The sequence below is a fragment of the Vidua macroura genome, chromosome 2 (genome assembly GCF_024509145.1).
Source record: "Vidua macroura isolate BioBank_ID:100142 chromosome 2, ASM2450914v1, whole genome shotgun sequence".
Taxonomy (NCBI): domain Eukaryota; kingdom Metazoa; phylum Chordata; class Aves; order Passeriformes; family Viduidae; genus Vidua; species Vidua macroura.
The window spans coordinates 79,711,786-79,738,076 of NC_071572.1; the positions used below are offsets into that span (position 1 = coordinate 79,711,786).

Here is a 26,291-nt window from a genome sequence, read left to right on the forward strand (position 1 = left end):
CTTCCCAAAGTATCAAAAGTTAGTCTCTGTGTGGTTTTTCTGGATTAATGGTGAAGCCTGGAACCAGGAGACTAGACAAGTATCAGGCTATTTTTAATGGGTTTGTGCGTAAGGATTTTGGCCAGGACATTGAGTCACCAGGTATGGGGACCTTGTGGTGGACCGTGACCCTCTATATTGAAGTTGTGCCTGATGTCTGCCTCAGAGGCTGCCATTCACCACTAACGCTGGCTACAGCACTTTCAGCCTGAATACAAGGCATGAAAATATCCCATGGAAACACAGCCAGTTCCTAACCAAGGTCACACAACTTTCTTGTTTGAAATAGTCATTTCTGTGAGATATGTTATTGTTTTCAATGTATGTAAGCAGCCTCTCAGACATCTCGTTCTGCTCTCTGAAAATCACCTTGAAATGGTCCTTCCAAAATGACAGAGTACTAAAACTCCAAACGCAATGTTCAAATTCTTCTGAGTGTTGGGAGAAATTTAAACCCATATATTGGTTCCCTTTCTAGTTCAAGTATATTCAGAATAAATGACAAAAATTTATCAGAAAGTGTCACTCAGCTAAGAAGTGTTGCAGTAACAAGTTACTGGAGCCATTCACTAATTCAAACTTTGTCCACAGTGACAATTATTACCTGACAACGGTCTAAAGGCCACTGTGAAAAATAGGTTTGGAGATTTCAGTTTCATTCCTATGGACAATTTTCACATCATAAAAATCATCACTCCATCTGTCACAGTAATTGCTAGAGTCTTGGCTCATCAGAAAAACCAAGAATAAATTTAACCTGGAGAAGAAATTACTTTTTTACCCCATGAGAGAGTTCTTTGAGCTTAGAAATTAAATATTACTGTAGAGGCTGGGTAAATAAAGCTATGCTGTGGCTTCCAGTGTTGTGTCTGTTGGGAAAATAATAGTTTCCAGGGTTGTAACTGCACAGAAAAGAGCAGGAAGGCTTTCTGGTCAGACCAAAGGGCTGGAAACTGAGAAATTTACCTGTGCCACTGACAGGTTGTACGACCTCGGAAAATGAAATTTTTTTCAATTTTGTCCAATTGTGAAATGGGTGGCAAGGGTCTACAGACACCCCCAGCAGCCCTTGGGGTTAAAAGATATTTCCAGCAGGTGGAGATAAGCAAGATTTTCTGCACTGCAGAAAAAGAGTGATCATTAGTATTAAACAGAGTGAAAGAAGGCATCATGGAAAGCAGGTGAGACCTCTCATTACAGCAGTGTAGTTTGTCAGGGAAATATGAGAGAATTATAACAGTAATAATGATCCTTCCTTCAGCCCTGCACTAGTCTTATTTTGCACTACAGTTATCCCAGTGGAATAATGTAGTGCTGGCTCAGGCATCCAGATTGTGTTGTATTTACTTTCCACCATTTTTGTTGTTGAAATAAGCTCAATATGTGGATACTTTCAAATATGTCCAGTTCTGTTCATTTTGTCAAGTCAAATAAGGTCTGACTTTATCCCAGGATATGTCTATAACCATGTTTGTGATGCAGAAATCAGGAGGAAGCAGTCTCTGAGTCTGTGCTAGACCAATGATTCTGCAAGCCTATTGGAGGACAATGTTGTGGAAGGCATTGCAAAATTGAATGAGTTGTCTAAATTGGTTCCTCCTCTCTTGTAGCTGGTGATTTCACTCTACATCTTCAGTCCAAAAAGTATGAAATACTAATTAATGAAATAGCCAGAAACATAAAAATACTAACTTGAAGAAAACTCTAGATGTGATGGGATCCATATCCTGAGTCTAGGCTAAAATTTCTACAATTTTGTTTTCCTTTTCTATTTTTCCCCCACTGTCACAACATACAAGTACCTTTATGTGTCTATAAGGAAAATAATTATTTCCCATTATAAAGGGAAAATTGATTTTAGTAACCAAAGGTTGAAACACAGAGGTCACATTTTCTGCCATTTCTTTGTTTGTAAAAGGCCATGCAACCATCATTAAGAGAAATGTGATGAAATCAATTGTTTATTTCTCATATTACTGCAGAAATAGTTATTGATCAGTACTCTTTACATTTCCTGTTTCAAAAAAGCATTTGTTGCTCTTTGAAAATATTGACTATATAACTGGAACCATCTACAGAGACTTCAGAGTGACACAAGTAATGAAAACCGTAACACTCAAAACTTTAAGGTGCTTGTTTAAATTTTAGCTGGACTGAAAGTCTCAACGTAACTTTGGGGAGTTGTTGTAAGTTGTTCCCTGATTCAGTCTGACAATACAAATACTACAAAGGAGTTTTATCAAAATGCGGAAAACAGCAGAGAAGAAAAAAATAAATTATGGAAATATAAACTCCCTTTTACCCATATAGCACATTTATGTACATGTGCTACAGTTAGCAAGTTGTTTTTAAATGCCATCTGAATAAATATCATCCTTATTTTAAGTTAAACTTTCATTTTGGTATGGAGAGGATTGCTGAACTTCTTTTCTTATTGATTTAAGTCCATTTTGATGGAAATAAATATACATTTGTTAGAGAAATGGTGTCATAAAATAAAAGATGGGCTTTCAGATAATCTCACAAGTTAAAGTCCAAGTGACTTCCAGCAAGACACAGATTTGGAAGTACCTAAATTACATTTTAAAAGTGAAATTTTAGCCAGTGTAATACAGGCCAAAGAGCTATAGGCAGGAATCTCCATTTAAATTCCATCATTTGGCAAGCACTTGCTTTGCAAACCTCAACAATTTTGCTCCGAATCTCAGTTTGGTTATAGAATTTTTGTTCTCTTCACCTTTCAAACAGAAAGGAGCCTTAGCATATACTTGCTAGAGCCCTTCACCGGCCCCATTTAACTTCCTAATTAAAGCTATTTGACTCCAGTTCATTTATCTCAGTATTTTCTCACTTTCCTGTTTGGTGTGAGAAACAGTAACTCAGTCTTTCACAAATAATATTTTAAAGCTATCACTGTGGGGTTTGGGTGGTTAGAGGTGTTATGCTTTTGACCACCAAAATTATCTTGTGATTACTTGAAAATTATTTGGTTTTTGCTTTTTTTATTTTGTTGTCTTCTAATGATATAACCTAAAGTGAAATCTAAATATGACTTCAATTCTTAAAAATTCAGAGTTCAAAGGATAATTTATGTTATCCCAGCACACTAGGATTGTGCCTATTTTCAGTCCATTTCTCTTCCAACGCCATAGCTTCTTTGACAAATTTGGACCGCAATTTTTTCATGTTAGTTCAATATTCTGAAAGTGTGTGTCTGTAGGAAATTACAAAGTCGTGCTATGCAGGAAGACAGAAATGTTTAAGAGCATTGGTTCATTACTGGGGGCTGTTCAGACACCTGCTGTGCAGCTGTGGGGTTGTAGAGCTCACCTACCACTACTGTCTCTATACTTGCATCCAAAATTTTGCCCAAATGTAATTTAAAAAAACCAACACAACAAATGAAAGCTATACTGAATTTACTGATTTTCAGTGTCTCCAAAAGAGACACTACCTGTGGAGTGCCTTGGGACCTGAACTAAAATTCTTGGGGGTTTGAAAATACTGAAACCTCATTTTTGAAACTGAAAAAGAGAAGAGGGGAGATTCAGAGTTAAAATTTTTGACAGTGTGAGTTACACAGTTACAGTACTTCAACATAATTTCTTAAGAGTATTAATTTGAGAAGGGTAAGGGGTGGGCAGGGAACAGAGGAAACGGGGAGCAGAAAGATGGATGCTTATTTATTACACACAGGTACAGGGGAAATGCAAAATCCTGAGCTTGAGTTTTGGTAGGAAACATTGAAAAGGCCAGGAAAGAAACTGCCTTTGACAAACCATATGCACACATGCGGAGATATTCAGTGCCAATTTGCAATAGTAGGACACAATGACATAGTAGTTAATCATAAGCCATAGTGATTATAAGCTGCCGTATCAATATGAAGTCATTGGGAAGAGGTTTTCTTTTTGTTCTGCCAAGAAAGAAAATAAAAAAAACCAATATGCATTAGGTATGCAGAAAGAGTTACAAGCTCTAAAAATCCCTGAATTTTCTAAAGGTCTAGTTATGCAACTGACCTTTCTGGGTTGAACCTAAAGTTAGCCAAGTTGTCATTGTAAATTTGTATGTAGAATTTGTTAATGTTTTGGGATTTAAAAGAATTAATTCTTTAAAAGGTTTTTATTTCATTTTTAAAGAACAGCACCAGAAGCAACTACTTTATCTGATTTTTTAATAATGCTTATAGTGCATAAAGCTACTACTGTTACTGCAGTAAAAGCAAGGTCAGTGAAAGTGACAAGATATTAAAATACATTTTTTAGCTGACAAAGGGGAGAGGAACTCTTAGTTTGACTTTCAAAATTAAAATTTCAATATTGTTAAGGAAATACAGGAAGAGAAATTTTACAGTCCCCAGGGAGATGCATAGACAATATCTTTTTCCAGAGTATTTTCATACTCCATGCAGAAAATGCATTGTTTCACAGATAATTGGAGTTGTTTGCTTTCTCTTTTGAGGATCATTATAATTCTTGCTTTTATGATGTTGAAGTCACTACACTTATGAAATGGGAAGAAGGGAAAAGAATACAACTCTAGCAGCTGAGTTCTAAATAGCAATGACTGTATTTGCAGTCAAGCTTTCCTAAATAGCAGAGTGAAGCCATCATAGTGTAGGGAGAAAGCACGTTAGGATGTGCACCTGAGCTGCACTGAAGCCCCCATGGGTGGAATACCCAGCAGGGAAGCCAAATACCACTTGGAACTACTCACTGGTAGTACAGTGCCCCTGTGCAGCCCAGTGCAGCACCGAGGTTCTGAGCTGGTTCCAGCCCAGGCAGGTTAGCTGATGAAGCAGAATAACCTGCTGCCAATAAATGCCCACACTGCTTAATTGCTGACTTGGGCACAATCAGCAATGTGTATGTAGACAGTTCAGCTACTGATCTGCTGACGGCTGTGTAAGCTATAATCAGAACTCTGAGCCTGTTCGAGGTACAGTGACTAAGAGTTGCAGGTAGGAGGACTTGTGTAGTATCTGTGGTAAGAGCATGGCTGTACAGGCTGTGTTGGAAGCAGAAGTCATACAGGTTTGTTTAGGATACAAACTCACCTATTGCTGTCATTGTACCAGGCAGAAGAGAATTCAATTTTGACATTTCAGATTCAGCAGTATGAGTGAAGGTTGTTCATTTTTCATATGAAACCTTTACAACCATTTCATTTATTATCTTACTTCAGTCAAAGCGTATAAGAATTCTTGTGCTACAAAGACATCTGAAGTAAGGTATGAATTCATGTGTGTCTTTGAAATCTTGGGGGCAGAAATCTAGGCAGAACATTGAGGCTCAAATGAAACTTCTCCTAGTTGGTATGTCCACAGGATTTAGAAAGGGAAATATGCAAAGAGAGGAACTTTACTCCTGATGGAAATTTGAGTGCATTTTTCCTAATGATTTTGCCTGGTTTCCCAGATAGTTCTTGTAATCATCACTCAGCAATTAGCATTGACATTGGTATGCCATGGATTACAAGAACAGGCCTTTCAGCTAGGGTACTCAGATTGTTCTTTGGAACAAAATATCAAAGATTCAAACCATTCTGACAATGATAACAATACAGGAATCATGTTCAACTGATTCTTTTTCCTTACTTTTGCTTTTTTTTTTTTCTTGTACAATACCATAGTGATTTGAATTAATTGGAAGGAGTAGAGTTTTGTGTTTTGACAAAAGTGGGATTAGGCAGCAGGTGTCTGCAAAGGAAGATCATTACAATACCAAAATCAAATTATATCTCAGCAAACACAGGAGAATTACATGACTTTGTTAAACCAAGAATAACATGGCAACACAATACTATAAGCAGTTTTCATGTCAAGGCTGAGTGCCACATCACATGACATCATTTTTTTGTAGCATCACAACAAATATTTCTCAAAAAGCCTCCATCTATTTAAATGTAATACTGTGTATCCTTCTTAAAGAAATAGCATCACATGGCAAATAAATTCCTAAATAACTGGAATGGTCAATCTATTTGCTGTTGACTTAAATCAAGCAGCATGGACTGTTGTATATCAATAAACTTTAAAACACAGTGCTGCAACATAAAGTTGAAGTTCTAAGTAATCACTATATAATAAGAAGGGGGATTTTTATAAAAGTGAAGTAAATATGCTCTTCAAAATAGAATATGCTGTGATATTTTCACACTGGGTCTCTTTAATTTCTTTCATGTTTAAATTTTCCAGTTCTACTATTCTTGCATTACCATTTTAAAATGAAAGAAATCATTTTAATTAGTTTCAATTAACAGAAGTGCAATATTGATGCAGCTTGGAAAATGATAAGATTTCTTCAGCTTGCAGACAGCTTTAATCTTGTCTACCTTAATATTATTCCAATCACTGTGAGAATCTGGACTTGTCGTGTATCTGTTTTCTTAGAGACAAGGAGATGGCAAATGGAGAGAGTAAATAGCTTTACCAAGGTCCTAACAGAAATCCTCTGTGAGGCTAGGAAGTTTCAGACTTGCTTGCCAAAAGGAACAACAAACAAGGAGAACAAATCAAGAGTACCTTGTACAACTTCAAATTTTAGTAGTGTACATATGAATGTGAATCAGTGTAATTCTCTTTTTTAAAAATCTTTTAAAATCTGTCAGATTTTTTAAAATCTGACAGATCTTCGTTTGAGTTATGAAATCAATCAATGGAAAAAGGTGAAAGCTACCATTTGACTTGGGAATGTTGATTCATAGACTGATTAATATCCAGGAATTTGGTAGTATTGTAAAGACCCTTTATATTTCTAACAAGAAAAGCAAAATTAATTAAAAAGAGGTCCTAATAAATTCATTTAAATTATATTAGCATTTCATCACTTGAGGCTTAGACCAGTTTCTATGTAGAGAATAAGATGATGTTTGATGTGAGAAAAATTATGTTGCATTTTCTTTTTTACAATGCTGACAGTTTTTCCTCTATTCTCAATTGGAGATGTACATATCATAACATTTATTGTAAGAAACAGGTCTGGGTTGCCATCAGTGAAATACATAAATTAGAATAATTACTCTTTTCCAGCACTAATTTACACATTCTGCATCCACATTTATAGGGAAGAGTTTTTGTTTGGTACTGGTGGGTAACAATCTCTGGTTTGTATATAAAAGGATTCTGGAGCTGGAGTTGTTATCATAGGCTTAATAATAAGATACAAATTTAAATTAATTTAGATGCCTCAAAGGTGTAGAATGTATCCAGGCCTGTCTTTCACCCAGAAGAATAAAACAGAAATGAAACCGTTGCACTTGACTTGGGTACAAAAGTTCTCGTTTTTGTATCCAGAGGTAATGAGCAACAGAACCTTCATTGGGTTTCTTGATTTACCAAATCATTGGTAAATGATTGGTAAATTTGGTGTATTTACCAAACTGTATTTGGAGAATTCCAGTGGTTAAAAAATATGATTATTTGAACAGGTATTTTCTATAATAGTAGAAAATTCCCTTGAATGTTGGAAGAGAGATGTAACTTGGAATAACACAGTGTATCAAAGGAGCTCTGAACACAAGATCCTATTGTCATGGAATTTACTGCCAATATTGTGAATCCAAGATTTGAAAAGATGGATGACCATCCAATGCATGGGCTTATCCTCCATATTTTTTTCTATCATCTAAGTAATCCATATTTCATATGTGAAGTGTTCATTGATTTTAGGTACTCATAAGTTTTCAGCAGAACTGCTTTCTCTTCAAAAATAACACATGGAGAGCTGAAGCAAAATGCTGCAATGATAGCTCAGTTCATGTACACAGGATAAATATGGACACAAGATACTCATGTTCCAAAATAGTTTCCTTGTGTAGCTATTTCTCTTTACAGTGCTAAAAAACAATGGAATTCTGGTTTTAGCACTAGTTAAGGTTAGATGAGGTGTTGGTATAAATCCAGCTGTGACCATTTGTATTGATTGATTCATGTTTCCTTATGCATCCCTGTCTGTTATTCAGATGTTTTCTCTTAAGCAGCAGTATTTTAAATCTCAGTGTGGACCAAGTGCAAGTGGTTCTGGCCAAAACATCTATGAACCAAATTACATAGTATGAACCAAAGTACAATACTTGCAGAGGGAAATAATTAGTTGGTAGCAGCAAAGAGAGACTTCCTTCTAGATGAAACTCTTTGTTTAAGAAATGAAACATGAACTTAGAAGAAACATGGCAATGTCTTTATACTAAAGTAACCTTGAAATAACCCAAGAGCCTTGGGTTTGCTGACTCACTGATGAGAAGATTGTAATTATAAGGAATGATCCCTAACCTATAAGAAATTCTTGTAAAGTTTAGCAGAGGAAACTTAGGCTTTTGTTCAGGACTTACACTATTTTATCTTAGTGATGTTAAATTAGTCACCAGAAGGATCACAAATTGACTGTGTATCAGCTTAGTCACATATACATGCTTGCTAAATTTGGAAACCTTTTAAAACCACTTTCCAATGTTTTACTCAAATGATTTATCTATTAAGTTTGTAACTAAACAATTCACCTTAATGACTACCACAGGCGTAGAGTCAAATTCGTGATAAATTCCTTTCACAATTCTCTCCTCATTAGCTAAATATCTCTTCAAAGATTGAATGTAATAACCATCTTTAAATAAATGGCAGTTTATATGTCAATTTATGAATATAAGGGTTGACATAATGGAACATATAAATAAATAGTATATCATCATCCATCTAATCCAGTCTAGGGCCTATAATCAAAGCCAGGCAAAATGAATTGCTAAGGCAGTTAGATAATATGATAGTCATCTTCTCTGGGAGGTGCTTATGCCTCACACTTCCACTGAGAGTAACCCCAGAATGAGAAAAAATAATACAGTTTTAATTTTTTTTCATGTCTAGTTTTAATGTATACTTCATTGTTAGACCCCATGGTAGAAGACATTCAATGTTTCCCATGAAATGCTAAGTCCAACTTGTATTGATTAAAAAGATTCAAAAATCATACTTCATATAGGTTAGATTAGAAGCAGAATAGCTTAAATTGTTGAATCGCTTCACTATTCACCTTTCATTTTGACAATACAGTCTTTATACTTCTGCATTTTCAAATTGCCACTCCCTGCTGTTTGTCCTTATCCTGTTGGAATGTTGTTTATGTGCATTGTGTTATTTCTGCGTTTGTTTTGTTCTCTTTGTGTATTTTTCTAGGATTATTGGGTTTGTGCTTGGTATAGCTGCACATGCACACTTGCATGCTAGTCTGCTTTGAATGACAGAGGAAGTGAGACTAAATAGCTGCTTATGTAGGATTACATTCTCACCTCTTCTCTGTTAAAAAAAAAAAGACATATTCAACCCGTATTCCTAGCTTGTGCAGAGATAATGTATATCCAGATAGAAGGGATAACATTATCAGAAGGTATCACACAGGTGCAGTAAACACAGTATCAGGAGTAACTGCAATATGGAATGTTCTTTTCTGATAAATTTTAAATTGCAAATTAATACTCTTTCTGTTGTGATAGTCCTATTTGTTTTAATGAGACACTTCTGTGGAAGCTGAATGTACTCCTCTGTAATTCAGTGCAATGCACACATGAAGGTTATTAAGCACAGAGAAAATGAACTTGGTCATACACAATATTAAACTTCTGTAGTATTTTTTAATTTATTATTCAAATAAAATCATACAGAATCTCATAGCATATAGAAATGTTTAATAATGGCATGGTATGGTTTCCCATCAGACAGTATTTCATTGCTGTTTTAAATCATTTTAATTTCCAGATACTTTATCTTAAATGAGTAAATTTTAGTGCAACAACTCCAGCATAAGAAGAATATGTGCTTGTTTTTCTTTGGATGGAGAGGGATAGAAACTTTGCAAATTAGTTTAATGGGTTGATCTTAAGTCTGTCATTAGGCTTATCTGTGATTTCCCTACCCTTTAAAAAGCAAACAGATGTAGTACAAAAGTCCTATATTTTTCAAGTGTCATCTTAAGTGCAAAACAGTTCATTTTTGTTAATGACAAAATTGCTCTGACAGAGCATTATGCTCCCTTTTTTTGGATCCTGGATTGGAATTACAAGTCTCTGATTACTGAAGGGATCTCTCAAAGGTCTTTTAAGTGGAATTCCTAACTTTAGATGAACTTCTGCAGACTGTGGAGGAAAAGCACAATAAAATGTGAGGTTTTCCATATTTTTCAAGTGTCTACTTAACCATTTGTTTTCTTATGCTCTTATTGAGTACATATCTCCCACAAAATTTTATTTTGAAAAATGGATTTCCTTCAGTCATCTAAAATCAACAAGTCATCTAAAAATTCTGGTCTTAACACTTTCTGAGACTCGAGGCTTGCTGCCTGTTAGCATTGTTAGGAATAATTTACTAGTTTACAGTATTTCAAAATTTATGATGTATTCACAGACTATAGAATAGATGAGCATTTCCTTTAGACAGTAGAAGCAGTTTTCTTACTGGAAAACTTACTCAATAATTTCTTTTTTCCTCTTCTGCCTTCCCCTCATGGAGCAACTGTTTCATACATGTCTGATGTGCCATTTGGTATTTTTGGATCACAAGTCCTATATGATTCTTCCTATTATGCCTGTATGAATTTTCCTAAAATTGCTGAGCTATCTCTTGATCAAAGTTTTGCCAAAGTTCCTTAAATGTGGACCCATTTTTAAAGTCCTTCCTAATGCCTTTTGACATTTGCTTAAACTGCAAAGGAAGTTTGGTGCACATACTTCAGTTGTTACTTGCCTGGAGACCTAATAAGTTTTGAGTGCAATGACATGTTTCATTATGGAAGCAACACAGAGCTCTAGAAATCCATCAGAAGTGGGGTTTGTGGTGAGTGCTGGGTGTTGCAGCTGTTGCAGAGTGGCTAGTGAAAGAATATATGTCTGTGCATGTTCTTGCTTTCTAGGGAGAGATCAATCACCATCACAGGCAAAGCAAGCTCAACTCAGTGAAAGTAATTCAATTAAATCATAGTACGGTAGTGAGAAATAAAACTAAACCTTAAAACACCTTCCCCCAATCCTTCTGGATTCAGCTTCTCTCCTGATTTCTGTACCTGCTTCCCCTGAGTGGTACAGGGTGACACTGAATGGGGGCTATGGTGAGTTCATTACAACTTGTGTCTGCAGCTTCGAAAGCCCTAGTGCTGGGAAGAATTAGGAGTGGTAATAACAGGAAATGAGCTACAACATTTGAGTGTATGGCAAAAATCATTAGTGACATGGAAGTGCGTAAGCATCATGCCAAAGAGCAGGAAGGAGGGTGACAGCTGCCTTCTCCATGAGGAACTGCAAAGCCAGCACAGTATTGGGCGTGGTACCAGGTACCATGAGCTGCAGGTAATTGGGAGGCCATGTGGAGTGCCTCGGGAAGTTTCATGCAGGTTCTAAACAAACACTCCCTATTTAAATTCATGACAGTAGCATTACGTCCTCTTCCACAGCTGTAATTAGGGACAAAATCAGGTGTTATGTTCATGGATCATTTCCATCCAATACTGCTTAAGTAACTGAGAGTGTTGGATTTTTGTTCTTCTACCATTATCCCTGTTTTTACTATGTTTTTCATTTGTAAATATTTTGTTGTGTAAACCTCAGTCCTCAGCTGGTATAATTTTCAAACTAACTTTGTCAGGGAGAATTTCAGCTCCCAGAATGAGCTTTATAATTCCTCATCATCTTTACAGTATCATAACTAATAATGATAGCAATAATAACAACAGTAGTACTATAACTGAAGCTGATAGGAAGACTTAAGCTTATTTTTTTTTAACAGTAATAGAATGTCTTGGAATTCTGTGGAGATTTAGGTGCCCCATTTGTAAAGACCCAAAAGTTTGTCCAAAATATGAAAATACGAACAAGGAACACAATCACTTCGGATTGGATTAGGGTTTTTTTAATGGTTTTCACTCACTAGCTCTAATTTACTCCATGCTAAGTTCTTCACAATACTTTAAGTCTGTATTTACCCTACATGGGAATTTTACATGTGGAACTGTTTTAAAAATATGTCCTCTCCACTCTACTCCTTTAAACAGCATTCCTAATTACTTTCAATTCCCCCCACATCATTCTAAACCACTTCTGCTGTTTTAAATACTCTTGTATCTCAAAATGAAATAACAAATCCTCTCAAAAAGGCAAGATTTTTATATTTTAAAGGTAATCATTATCTCCTGCAATTACCTCAGCCATAAGGAAGTAGATTTGAAGTCAGTGGAAGTTTCACCACTTTGAAGATCAGGTACCTGACTTGGGCACACTGCTAACAAAGGTAGATAATTAGCTCTATTCCAGGAGCTGAAGCATTCCTCTGAGTCACAGCTCCACCTTGCATTCTTCCTTATTGCTAAATGATGCTAGTTTAGGGCTGCAGTAACTCAAATACTTCAAGTCACAGAATGTGGCTAACTACTTCTTTGTGAACACTGTTTAGGGAAGGGAGGCAGGCAGGGAGGGAGGAATAAGTTAGCAACCTTTTTTACTTTAGTTGTGCAAGTGAAATTGCCTCAAAGAACCTGAATACAGATGTAGTGTGGTCCTTATTCTACATATTTGTAGGCAGAGTGACAGCCTAATCCTTACTTTTCTGTTTTCCAATGAGTAGCTATTTAGCTAGCAATGCTATTTGTGCAATAGATGTACAGATGCCATTTTAAAAATTGAGTTATGTTGCTAAAGTCCTCACTGCATGTGCCTGTGCATGAAAACAGCATTACATCTCATGTCTGGCTTTGTTACCTGAGGGTGATCTGAACATAGCAGGGTTGAATGTCCTATTCCCTGAAGTTTCCTATTTGCCTCTGATGGGAGACTGTCTGGTTAGTTTGACACTTCTAATATGGGTCAGTAACTGTCAGTGCTGGATATTATCAAACCGTTTGTAGCTGAGATTAAATTAATGCCAAAAAAAAGCAATCTCCGGTCTTCTAATTAATCCCACAGGAGTGCAAAAACTCATTTAAGTTAGGAGTTTAGCTGTTGGCAGCATCAGGAAAAGCTGGTTTCACTTCACTGAGCTGAATTAAAACTCCACATTAATGGAATTAAAGCATGTTGCCTTCCTAAACTCTTACATCCATCAAATCAAAAGCTTAGAAGCTTTATAAACAACTGCAGCGCTACTTTCAATCCTTGACATAAGAAACAACATGCTGAGAATACATCATAAAAACAAACAGTATTAGCATTCCCTTCACTGGTCTCCTGTGGAATTTTTTAATATTGCATTTATCACTCTTTTTTGTTTTAGTATTGTGAATGACAAAGAATAACTCAGAGCTCTAGTTTTGGGTTTGCTTTTGTTGTTATTTGTTTTGGATTTTTTTTTTTTCCTGCAGAGAACATATTGATAGACAGATGGAGTTTGTATATTTTTTCTTCTGTGTGGCAGTTTCAGAATTGGGATCTGAAGAATGGCTGCTCCAAAGCCAGTGTTCAGAGAGGTCTCTACTCAGCCTGTGCCACGGCTGCTTCACTGCATCTTTATGAGAAGTTGCAGGTCAATTGATTTAGGAAGCAAATAACCTTAATACTGTCAGTTCTGACTTGTCAAAATAAAGATACATGAAAACAAAAGGGTTCCTGAATCAGGGCTATAGCAAATAGAGGACAACTGTTCTTTTTTGATAGAGATTGAGGGTTGAGAGAGGAAAGCTAATGACTTTTCTAGTACTCTCTTTGCAAAGACAGCGTATCTTGGTTTTATATAAACAAAAGAGAAGAGGAAAAATTTTGAACTGTAACAACCTTATTTCTTCTACTGTCAATGCAATAGGCAGGCTATGGGATGAATTGATTTGAGCATCATGCAGTCTGATCTCTTAATGGTGGTATGTCCATATTTTTGCATTACAGAAGTTTAAAACACAATAAGTATTTCCCTAACATGATTGTTTCATCCCAGATAGAGGTTTCACTGGCATGTTGTGTATGGGTGAAAGTGTCATTTGGGAAGGGAAGGTGGTAGTTCATCTGATCCCTGTGGGGAAAGAAGGGTTTATGATGCTACCTCCAGTTTCAGCATCACTCACACAGCAAAAGTGCCTTCAGAGCTTTCTTGGCCTAGAACAGAATTAAAGCTAAGGAGACTGGCTACTCACCTTTTTGTTTCTATAACATTTACTGATATGATTATTTTAATTATGAACATTTAAAACATTTGTGAACACTGGGCTGCTCTATTTTTATTATTTAATGAAGCCATTAAATGGTTCACCTTGCCTGAGAAATAAGATTAAAACAAAAAGCAATTTAAACCCATTAAAGAGAGAGGTTGGATTCTTTGCTTCCATTTTTGCACCTTATTATTAGTTTACAATCTCATTCTTTGCTCCTTCACTCTTACAAGAACAGTATTCCCCTTGTCTCAATGAACTAAAATAAAATGGATTTAAGTTAAAATTGGTCTTTTACAGGATGTAAAATTCTTTTATTCAGGGAAAATCCATCTTGTGTGGCTGTAGTACTGGGTAGTATATTGAAATATTACTAATGTTACTTTATATTACTAAAACTAGTAGGAGGTGCATTCTGTATCATTTCAGAGGAATGGTAGCATTTTTAGAAGCTTAAATGTTAAACTCTGAATACTTTGATCTGTCAGTTTAAAACTATGCTGCTTACATATCTCAATAGGGATATGTTTAGGCATTCATCACAGAAAGTGTTGGTAGCAGAAAGCTTTATTTCTTCTGTGCTGCAAAAGACATGGCAAATGCACAAGTGTATTAAGCATGTGATGAAATCAGCTTCTTTCTGCTGGTTCTATCAGTTTGATAGAATTCACCAGGAGATGATCTTTTCAATAAGTCAGTTAGGAATCATATCAGACTATTATTCTGTCTCCAATAGCAACTTGTGTCAAGCAATGATTAAATTGCATTTTAGACTTTAAGGTGTCATTGTATTCATGATGATACCTTAGAAGGCACAAACTCATATCAAGCATCAAACTTGATTTTTATAATTTTGTGAAGAAAATGAGTTTTCATATCACCAGTTCTGAACTATTTTCATGAAAGAAGGTGAGGGCTCATTTGAATACTCATAAATCCCTAGGATTCGAAAAGGTTTTCTGATGGGTGGAATATTGCAGATAGATGAGCCCCTCACTTGGCAGGAGTGTGGTGTAAAGTCCCTTGTACATGCAAACTTAACGTGAAATTTTAACCAATATTCAAATAATATTCTTCAGTGTTTGTCCCACTCAGCTATTCTGTTCACACCATGATCCCAGAAACTTATGGTACTCCTAAGTTTGCTATAAAACAGATAAAAAGCTCTGCAGCTCTTCTTAGAAGGGGAATATTCTTTTCCACAAACCTTCTGAAACCTTCTCAATAGGGATAAATACTAACATAAAACAAGAGCACACTGATCACAACAGAAGATAGCAGGAAGCAGCAGGACTTTTGTTTGTTGAGTGACAGGCATGACAACTTCATGGGCTACACCAAAAAAAAAAAAAAGCATCTCTTCTGTCAGACAGTATTATTGACTATGCTACAGGAAGAAATTCATGTAAGATAGATGTGTTGCTCACTAATGTCAAATGAAGTGCTTTTATTGAAAATAAGATATGTTGCTTCTGAACAAACAGCTTGAGATAGATGCAAAGCTTGAAAGCAAGACAAAGTCCTCAGTTATTAGAATCAGTGATATAAAACAGACATAAAGATTTATTTTTACTGTGCACTTTGATTATTAATACCGGGCCTCACTATGTGCTGCAGTCATTTAAATTAATCAGAAAATACACCCAGATGCTTCTGCTTTTTAATATTTTATTTGAACAGGATGTCTTGGATAAGGAGTACAATTTATTATCACAAAACTGCCTTTGACTGATGCTCTGTTTTATCAATTTGTACTTACAATACTATTCCTCCATAGTATAATACTGCATTTAGCACATACTGTGTATTTGTAACATAATTATTATTATTACTCAGGTTTCTTAGTCATGTCAGTATAACATGAGGAGCCATTAGACTTCAAAAATCAAAATCAATCAAAAAGTTTTTTTTCAGAGAGTCTGTAGAAAAAATATCATGTTTGCTATAGAAAAAATATAATGTTTTTCCCCAAATGTTGTGTCCTAGATTAATAAAAATCCATGTGGAAAGACTCAAGCTGCTTAAAATCTGGTAGAACTAGTGTTAAAGTTACATCAGGGTGCAATTCTAAGGAACGTATGTCCTCTTTTACTGAGAAACACTGAGTATTAGGTTGATTACATTATCATTTGCCATTTTACCTTTTGTTCTGAAATTAAATTTGCATTGTATGTTTAGTATATTTAGTGGAATAATTAGCATTTAAGTTATTTTAAATTACTAAACTCTGTGTGGGGGAATATATGTATTAAAAATGAGTAGGAAAGATAAGGGGGAGTTATCTTCATTTTCTGCTCTTAATGAGAAACAAAAGCTGAATGTAAACAAGAGAGATTGTACAATTAAGCCCTTTTTGAACAGATGAGCACCACTGAAGTCAAAATGCTTTAGACACATGTAAAACCATCTGATTGTTGTATCTATTTTGGCATTAGCTAAACGTCTAGAGACAATAAGGGCAAGAGAGACTTCTATTTCTTTAACAAATGCTTTTCTTTATTCTTCCTTGGCCATACAGTCATTCCCAGCACAGCACTGCAACGCGTCCACCCACAGTGAGCTTGCAGCGGACCATTTCTGTGGAAGGGTAAGATGATTCTCTCTTGAAGCTGCTCTAGAGGTGTCAGGTACCACTGAACTACCCACACACACAGAGCTGTTCATTAGATGTGGGTTTGCACACCGCGGTGTTTAAGTCTGTGAGACGAAGCAATGAAGTTTCAAGTTAGTGCTGATCCTTTCTTGGTACTTAGACTGAAAGGTTTGGTTTTCATGGAGATGAGAGTCTCTGTCATGGAGATATATTGGATACCATTTCTTCAATTCATCTCATTTGACTAGTGTTAATATTTACTTGTGTTAGCTGTAAAATCTTCCCACTTATCATGGAAAAGCCCAGTGAAGTCTTACTCTATTTTCTTCATGTATGCATGAGTTCCTTTTGACAAACCAGTGTCCAAAACTAAGGATGAAGAAGTACTGATATAAAATATAAGAATATCTGTGTACATGAGTGTGTTAACTGTAGAACACAGCTCTGGGTGCACAGCTCAATTTTAACTAACTTCAATTTTAACTAAGACAATGGTGTAAAATGTGAATAACTCACAACTACAGATAATATTCTTGCATCTTTACAGTATTAGAAAGGCTGATATTTAACACAGGAACACAGATTGTGTTTGCACTGACTGTCTAAAAAAATGACAATTCATTTTTATCCCCTCCCATAGGAATGTGGAACTCTGTAGGCATGGGTAATAACTTATCATTGGCTGCTCTCAGTTCATATGTCAAAGCTTTTCTTTCTTGTGATAAAAGTGAGACTATAAAGTTTCCACAGAGGAGAGAGGTCATCTTGTTGTCTTTTAGTTTCCGTTACAATTGTACTGTGGTGCAGTCAGAAAATAAATTGGTCCCTGTGTAAACTAATCCTGTCCAAAGTGAAGTCTGAAATGGTTTTCTCACAAGTTTCCATTTTTAATTTCTTATCTAGAGCTATGATTTTAAAATATGATTATTTAAAATATGTAAAACAGTTATGGTAATTATTCATTGAAAATTAGATTGAATAATGGAATTATGCAAGAAAAGTGCATGTGGCTCAAGGGCTATCATCTGGAATATAGTTCTGTAAATAAAGCCTTCATTGTCATCCAGCCATCATGCTCAAAACAGGACCAATTTTAAGGTAGATCAGTTTGCTCAGGGTCTTGTCCAGTGAAGCTGTGACTATCAAAAACCTGGAGATTGCTCAAGTCCTGGACAAGCAGTGTCAGTGCTTAAACACCCTCCTTTTAGATTTCTTTCTCTCTCTAATCCAAAGAGAGAGTCATAATAAATTCCCCTGACTCTTCTTATCATCTCATGAATAAGTTGATGTTTAAAATAAAACTGAACTTCAAGAACAATTTGGGTGGTAAAAAAGGAGGGGGAGGGGGAGAAAAAAATAATTTTCTCAGTTGAAATTTAAGGAAGGAAATCCTGTTATGATGTCTCTGGCTTGGTCTACTGGACCAATTCAGGAATCATCCTGTAGCTTTAAACTCTTACTTAAATCTGGAAATCAATCTTTCTAAATGAATTTTTAGATAAATTGCAGAATCTGTACTGGCCGCACAACTTGCGTATATTGTGTGCGAATCATTACAGTACAGAAAATCTGCAATTGATACCACAGGTCTCATGTTGTTCAGGAGGTAGAAGAACATCATTGTAATTATTCCTAATCAACTTACACTGCATCATATTTCATTTCACATAGGAAAGTAGGACTGTTAGCCTATTCCACTACTGAGCAGAAATGAGTAATCAGCTGAGCCCTAAATATTTCATTATGTTAAAGCTCAATTTATTCTAATGTTTTTGTGGAGTCCATGCTGCTATGTTTACAGCTAATAGAATTTGAGGTCAAAACAAAGTTATTTTTCTCTTTTAGGAACCATGTTCCTATCAGTAGAATCCTGTATTTAGGAGAATCACTATATTGGTTTTGAGATGCACTTTTTAAACAGCTGCTTTACCTGCAAGGCATCCCTGGCACATGCTGACATTTTTACCCTGCATGCTGGCTCTCTCTGACTGACTGTGGAGTCACTGAAGTGATATAATTATTGGGTCCTATGAATGAAAAATTAAATATGGGAGGGTCAAAGAAATACGGAGGGAATTGCATTGCTGGCATTTAGTCCTTTCCACCCTGATGAATATGTGATAATAGAGCTGGCCAGAATAGATTTTTAAAGAACTTGAATAGCTTCTTTTCAACAAGATGATAGATGAACACATAAAACAATTTCTTTTTTTATTAGAGAGGGCTTTTGTGGACTTCATGTCCAGCAACAAAATGAATGGCCAGGCAGGAAAAATAAAGACATCTTTAAAGACTTTTTTCCATTATATTCAAGCCATATATTCTTCACAGTGTGATAACTGTACATGAGGTGTACAGATTTATTCTGTGTATAAAGGCATGAACTTCAGAGGTGTTGGAGGCCAGCATTAGCAACTTCCTTAATGTTTTATTTTCATGGTTTAAAAACCAAGAAAACTCTAATGATTGAATTTGAAAATATTGTTAAGTTTTTTGAAGAGATTTAAATGAACAATCTTAGCTGTGACTATCCAAAATAGGAAAAATATTAGTTGAAAACAGCCTTTGGTTTTTTTTTGAAATCCTGCCATACTAGCACAGAAAGCTCTAATGTTAGTCGTGATTGACAGCTATTCTCTCTGCTTTTGGCATCCCCACTAAACTGAATTTTGTATGCTACCAGCAAACTCTTAGAAACTGGGATTTCAAGTTATTTGATCAAGTCTTTTTGACTTAGCAATGTGTCTGAGCATCTGAAATATATTTAAAAATATTTATACATAAATAAACAGCATTTGAACCATGACTAAGGATAAGAATTTTTATTCTGAATAGGACAGATATTACAGAATACTTTTTGTTTCAGAAGTGTCTTCTATAAAGTAATTTCAGATGCTTGCTACTAGCGGCCTGTGTATTGATATTTCCAAACATGGCTTAGAGGCACTGCTATTTTTAGGTATTTTCTGACCATTTGAATAGTTCCTGTCTCCTGGTAGTGCAATTCTGTTGCCTCTCACCAGTTCCATCTCATCCAGCTTCATTTACAAACTATAAAGCTGGAGCATTCATGGTAAATAGAGCTATTGAATACTGTAAGTAATAGTTTTTATAACAGTGGTTTCAATGTGGAACCAATAGTTTTTAAAAGCAAGATGCAAAGCAAACCTTTCTAGTATGGAGTTGTATGTGCTAGGTGTAGCAGGTGGTACAGAGATGCAGTTTTCAGGATTTATTTTGATTATTAGCATGTAAATAATATACCTCCTGGAACAGGGAAGAGAGATAAGTGATTATGTGAGACAAAGGATAAATGAACAAGCAGACAGGAATAATCATATCCTTTATAGAGCTAAAGAGTATATTAGCTGTCCTACATTATCTCTCTAAGAATCAACGAGATTTCTCAAACCCAGGAGACAGACTACTGTGCATTTGAAGTAAATGTCAGGGGTCGTGGTAAAAACGCAGACCAGTTTTTCAAATCAAAAAATTATTCCCGTATTCCAATTCCATCTAGCTATCTGCAAGCAGAAAACTTGTCCTGGTGTGCAGGCTTTAATTTCTCTACAAAAGATAAAATGAAAGATTGCTGAAGTCCAGAGGTCTTCCTACGGAATAAAATCATAACCCAGTGCAATCACGCATGCATCAGTCAGGTTGAAGCCTGGCTCGCAGTAGGTTTTCTTGTATTAAGTATACATAGAAGTTTGCGACAATTTAGGCATGATGTTTGCAGAGTAAATGCATTAAAATTTTAGTCAATATTAAAATTAGAATAAGCCATTACTTTTAAATGTTCAATGAACAAGAAATTCAAGGACTCTATGGTCAAATAAATCGACAAAATACTTTTTTCAAGCAGATAGGGTAACTTTAGTAGGCAAAGTGATATTTTGCTATGTAATCTTCTAAATGTACATCTTATTAAAGGCTGAGTGCTTAGTTGTTAGTATACCAATATCTGGTCAAATGAATAAGTCACTAATCAATTAGAAGGCAAAAACATTGTTTCAGTTTATGCAGGTGAAGTTACCCCTCTGGACTGTGATGGTCAATGTGAAAGCAGTAGATAAGAGGAAGGCTTCCTTATTGTTGTTATTTTCAATAATAATTGAAAGAAGGATAACACTAATTAAAGTCACTATCAGGCATGAGACCTCACAGGGTCAGGTGTAACACTGGTGTGTGCAGGTGCAGCTGTGCAGGTGCAGGTGATGAAGGACTGGGAGCTGAGAAAGGAAGGTCTGTAGCTCCCTACCACTGCCAGGTCCTGGTGCTTTGGTCACTGTAACAAAGGTACATGAGAGGGAGGGCAAGGGAGGAGAAGCAAAGGGTGGAGCTGTTTCACATCATAACGTAAAGATTTTACCAAGCCTAAGAGGGAATAACAAGGGAAAAAGTAAAAGCTGAGATGCAGTAGAAGTGGTATTACAATAAAACAATAGATGAGAACAGTACAGACAGATTTTTCATTTGTGTGAAACAAGAGATGTAGAAGTATGAAAGAATATCTATATAAAGAAAGCTTGGTTTGACAAAAACTTGAAGGCTTTTAAAAAGGTGTGTGTGAATATTTCAGGCCTTCAACCACTTAGAATTTCATATTATCTCTTGTTTGAGTAATCAGCTTTTAAACCATCACACACATTGGCACATACTCTGTCCCTCCAATCTTCCTGTGTTCAGTGCTGTGAAGAATGAACAATCTATTTGAACCTTCTTTTTTAGGGTCTTCCAGTATGAATGTCCTTTGGTTACCAGAAATAAAAACACAGGTATTTATCAGAATTTTTTGAAGTATGAGAGGAAAACTAAAATTATTGTTGTGAAAAAGAAATGGCTTGATGAGCCAAATTACTCTAAGGTAACTTAGTGCTCACACTGTGGATTGTCAAAAGCCAAACATTTATACTGCTCAGGAGAAGGGGCCTTGCTGCCTTAGATTTGGGGTGGGTTCTTTCAGAGAATCACAGAATGGCTTGGGTTGGACTTTAAAGACCATCTGGTTCAAACCCCACCCCTGCCATGGGTAGGGTCATCTTCCACTAGACCAGGTAACTCAAATGCCCATTGAACCTAGCCTTCAACATTTCCAGGGGCTGAGTATCTACAGCTTCTCTGGACAACCTATGCCAGTGCCTCACCAGCCTCACAGTAGATATATTCTTCCTAAAATTTAATCTAAATCCACCCAGTTTCAGTTTAAAGCCATTTCCTGTTGTCTTATCCCTTGTGTGCTCTTCTCCCTGATAAACTAATGTGACTTTACCCAAGTAATACAGCTTCTTGCAACTTCACCTCTTGCTGTTTGCTGATTCAAGTAGCTGGAATGGGTTTTCTTGCACTATATAAGAGTACAAAGGTTCTGGGCCCTGACTTGTATATTGATGCTACCCTAATGCAAATAATAAGATAAATATTCTTCTGGGCTTTCTGTGATCTGTGGTACTATAACACCAAAGCAACAAAGAATTTATGTATGCTTTCAACATCTTTTGTGAAGAAAATGGCAGTTTGGGGGGAGGAGGAAAGGCAAAAAAACAACAACAACAACAACAAAAAGAAAAAAAATTTAAAAGCCATAACAAAAAAACTGCAGCCAAATCAAGATCAAAGACATATTTCTAAGCTTCTGCAGACTTGAGATACCTCATCGATTGTATAAAATGGAAGAAATCCCTAGGGTCTGATATTTGAAAGCCCCCACTGTTGTTTAATATTTCTGTAGGTATTTCAAAAAGCACAAAACGTGTCAGCACTCCAATTTTATAGATGGTACAAAAGAAACAGAAAGAGCTGTGTCATTTGAGATGAATACTAAAAGTGACTCTTTTCTTTAATGTTGCCAGCAGCACAAAAAAATCAATTTAATCATAGATTTTCTTTCAGTTCATTATTTTAAGAATTACTTGTTTTTAAAAAGCACTTCCCCATCATTTATCAGTCCAGTTTTAATCTCTTATATTAGATCTATAATTGCGATGGATTCCAGTCTATAGAAGAATGATAGTAATAGTCAAATTTTTTGCCTTGTCATTTTCTGTTAAAAGTAAACTGATCAATCCAAATATTCAGTACAATTGTAGTAAATAAAAAGCACTTGCTGTTTTCAAGATAATCATCAAATTAAACATATGTAAACCAAACCAACCTGTTAAGGAGAGAAATGCTGCACTTTGATTTGGTTTTGGTCATTGCATTTTTATGACAGAAGACATTTTCTTAAGTGTTGACATTTTGTTACTATTTATTGTTTTCAAATAATAATTAGTAATCCTTTGCTCTTACATCAGGCCTGCAGTTTATAATGTGATTTACAGAATCTGATCTGATGCATCCCCTAAAGCAAGTAACCAAGTCCATCCAAATTGATTCTGCCATTGATTTCTCAGCCTGTAAATTTGTGTGGATTGCAGCACTTTATTTGCTTCTTTACCCTTGGATCTATTTATGTAAATTTTCCTTTCTTCTTTCCCTACCTTTTTATTTCCTTCCCTGTTGTCCTTTACAGAGGCACTGCCTCCCTTTATTCTGATTTCTTTTTTCCTCTTTTCTTTTCTTTTTTCTCTTACCTTTTTTTTTCCCCTCCCTTCTGCTGCCTTCTGTCAGTTCAGGAATGTTTTCATCTCACACTCCTTTCTAATTTCTGTTTGATTTCCCCTGCTGCTCTTCTCTGTTTGTATGTGGTGTAGAGCTGCAGGAGGGTATAAAACATGCACACACCAAATTAAAGTGCTAGTACGCTTTGTTAGCACCTATAAAGTTACCTTCAGTTGTATTTATCACAGAAGAAATTGTAAATGGGATAAATAGTTAAAGCTGGAGGCTGAAACATGAATTTCAGAAACACTGGATGTCAGACTGCTCCTTTTTCCAGGGTAGCTACAGAGTGCCATCTATTGTATCCAAATAAAATAAAACATCTTCACAGAACAAGCTGAGTTGGAAGGGACCCACAAAGATCACTGAGTCCAACTCCTGGCCCTGCACAGGACATCCCCAAGAGCCACACCATGTGCCTGAGATTACTGTCCAAATGCTCTTTGAGCTCTGTCAGGCTTGGTGCTGTGACCACTTCCCTAGGCAACCTGTTCAGTGTCCAACCACCCCCATCTTAAAATAAGTTCTGCCTTAGTTGCTGTTTTCTGCAGACAACTAGACATTCTGAGTGCATTAACTACAAGCAAGCATCATTCACATTTGAATTACTTTTCTTTCAGTTCTCAGCTCTCCCATCATCATGTCATCTTCAAGTGTTTGATTCCATCACCTCCTTTACAGCATTTATCTGTGTTTTGTCTTGTGTTCTCTGATGTGTACTGGAACTATATTCATAGCGATTTTTCACAGAGGCAAAGGAATTTTTCCTAGTGTTGTTTCCTACATAGTCAAGAAAACCTGGAACAGCTGTTCTTAGACCTCCTTAAATACCATATTAAGGGTTGACTGTAACTTCTACACCAGATGATAAAATATGTAAAATCCTCATCTTCAGCTTGGACATTTCAGTGAGTATTGATAAAGCACTGGCAAGTAACTAACTGCTGCATCACTCTTAAAAGACCACGTAGGCAGTGGCTGGTATTGTAGTTGGTTTCCTTAAGAAATATTTTTCCTGCTTCAACTTCATAAATTTTATATCTACTTTTTTACCATCATTAGCCCTTTTTTTCATTGTCATTCTAAGTACACTACGCAAATGTGAACAATTACATATTTTTTAAACATATTTATTATATTAAGGTGAATTGGCATATACATTCTACTTCCTATAGATTTTGTAGTACAGTAAGGGATAAAGGTTATTTTTATAATGACATCATCACTTAGGTGTTCTTGAGTCCACAGTTCAGATTCTGCAGGGTACTTAGATATTAAAGAAATACAAGGCATGTTAAGGATGGTCATCCTCTATTCAGACAAATCTGAGTCATGACCAAAATGATCTGATTAGGTAAAAGAACAGGGACGGAAACCCATTGCATTCTAATCACAGCTTCTGACATTTTCCCCTTATTGTCTGAACTTCCTCTGAACATAATCATCCAAGAGCAGAGTGTGAATTTTGCTGTCAAAAGGCCAAAATTATAAAACAGCACTGGCAGCATTTTAGGCATAAATCTGCTGACTTGATCAGAGACAGGGATTAATAACTGGGCCAACATTTTGTTGAGCTGCACAGCTTACTATTCAGTAGATACCCAATTGTATTGACCTAGTTTTGTCCATGGCCCTGGCTTTCAACTATTTGATCCAAGCCGCCTGTCATATGTGAAAATACTCATTTTTATTTTGAACAAGATCTCTTCTGATTTCTCACCAGCAAAGCATGCAAATATATTGGTTTGACTTTGCTGCCTCTTTTTCCTCAGTATTCTGGTAAATAATAAATGGCACCTGCTCAACTCTTGCAAAGTATTTCTGATGAGTAGGACTTGAAGATGACAAGTGTCACTGTATCATTTTGTGGATGAGGAAACTGAAGCTGGGAGAACAAATGAGTTGCCAAGAACACTCAGCAGTGCATGGGCTAAGCAGAGAAGAGAAACCATGCTTTCAGCTCACTGTCCTAGTTCTGCTCCAACCCCCAGGCCACACTTCTAATTAAAAACCTGTTTAGACTTCTTAGATTCTGGATCGCATTATGTCTACTCTGCACATATTTAAACAAGGTGTTAAAGGAGTTGCTTCAAGGCAAAGCAACAGCAGTGATGCAAAAGAAAAAAGCCCTCTACCTTTATTTTCTGATTCTTAAAAAATACTTCAAAAATATACAAACTCAGTGCAATATATCTTTTGCTCACAGCTGTATTTTTAACTGTTTTCTGACTTTACAACATTAAAAAAGTCAAGAGATGAAGGACCATATGGAGTAGGAGTAATACTTTGCTTTAGTCTTGTCTTTCAAAACTTCAGTTTCAGAAAGCTGAGATGTTATTTTAACATCGTAATCAAGTTGGGAATACCATTTGAATATTAGCATTGGGCAAAGATGAACAAATGCCTGTGATTTCAGAAGTATCATGTCAAGATAAAGTCTCCATGTATCCATAAGATTAAACTCATATCAAATAAGGCATTGCTCAATTTAATCACTTATCTTTTTTTTTCTCTGTTCTTTAAAAAGAGAATGGAAATGAAATATCCATTTGTGTGATGCAGAACTGTGGTATAATATGGAGGAAAGATTGACTCTTTTATACAAGAAGCATTCTGTAGAATGTGTGTTTTTGTTGCTGGCAACTTTTTTTTTTTTTTGTAAACTTAATGAGTAGAGCATCTTATTTCTCTGGGAGAAGTCACAGACACCCATATGTATGTGTTTAAGAGACTTGCAGGGCTGGGCTTAAAATTTATACATCATAATTGAACAGCATTTACACTTTTTCTGAAAATTAAATTGTTAGAGGGATTTGAAATGGGGTAAGTACCAATAAACATAAGAGTGTATGTATGTATATGTGGTTGTGTGTGCTTGTGTACCCAACGGGGAGCCAGCTCTGAGGCCTTGTATGTAGAGACTGGGAACAAGAATATTTAGG

The 26,291-nt window shown here is 35.9% G+C and overlaps 1 protein-coding gene across 1 annotated transcript in view; it reads left to right on the top strand.

Annotated features, from left to right (window-relative positions):
- Nucleotides 1–26,291, top strand: part of DLG2 (discs large MAGUK scaffold protein 2) — a 985,470-nt gene that overhangs the window by 743,120 nt on the left and 216,059 nt on the right. Inside the window, exon 17 of the mRNA XM_053971598.1 lies at nucleotides 16,672–16,740. Coding sequence (XP_053827573.1) covers nucleotides 16,672–16,740 — 69 coding nt within the window. The remainder of the gene's footprint in view (nucleotides 1–16,671; nucleotides 16,741–26,291) is intronic.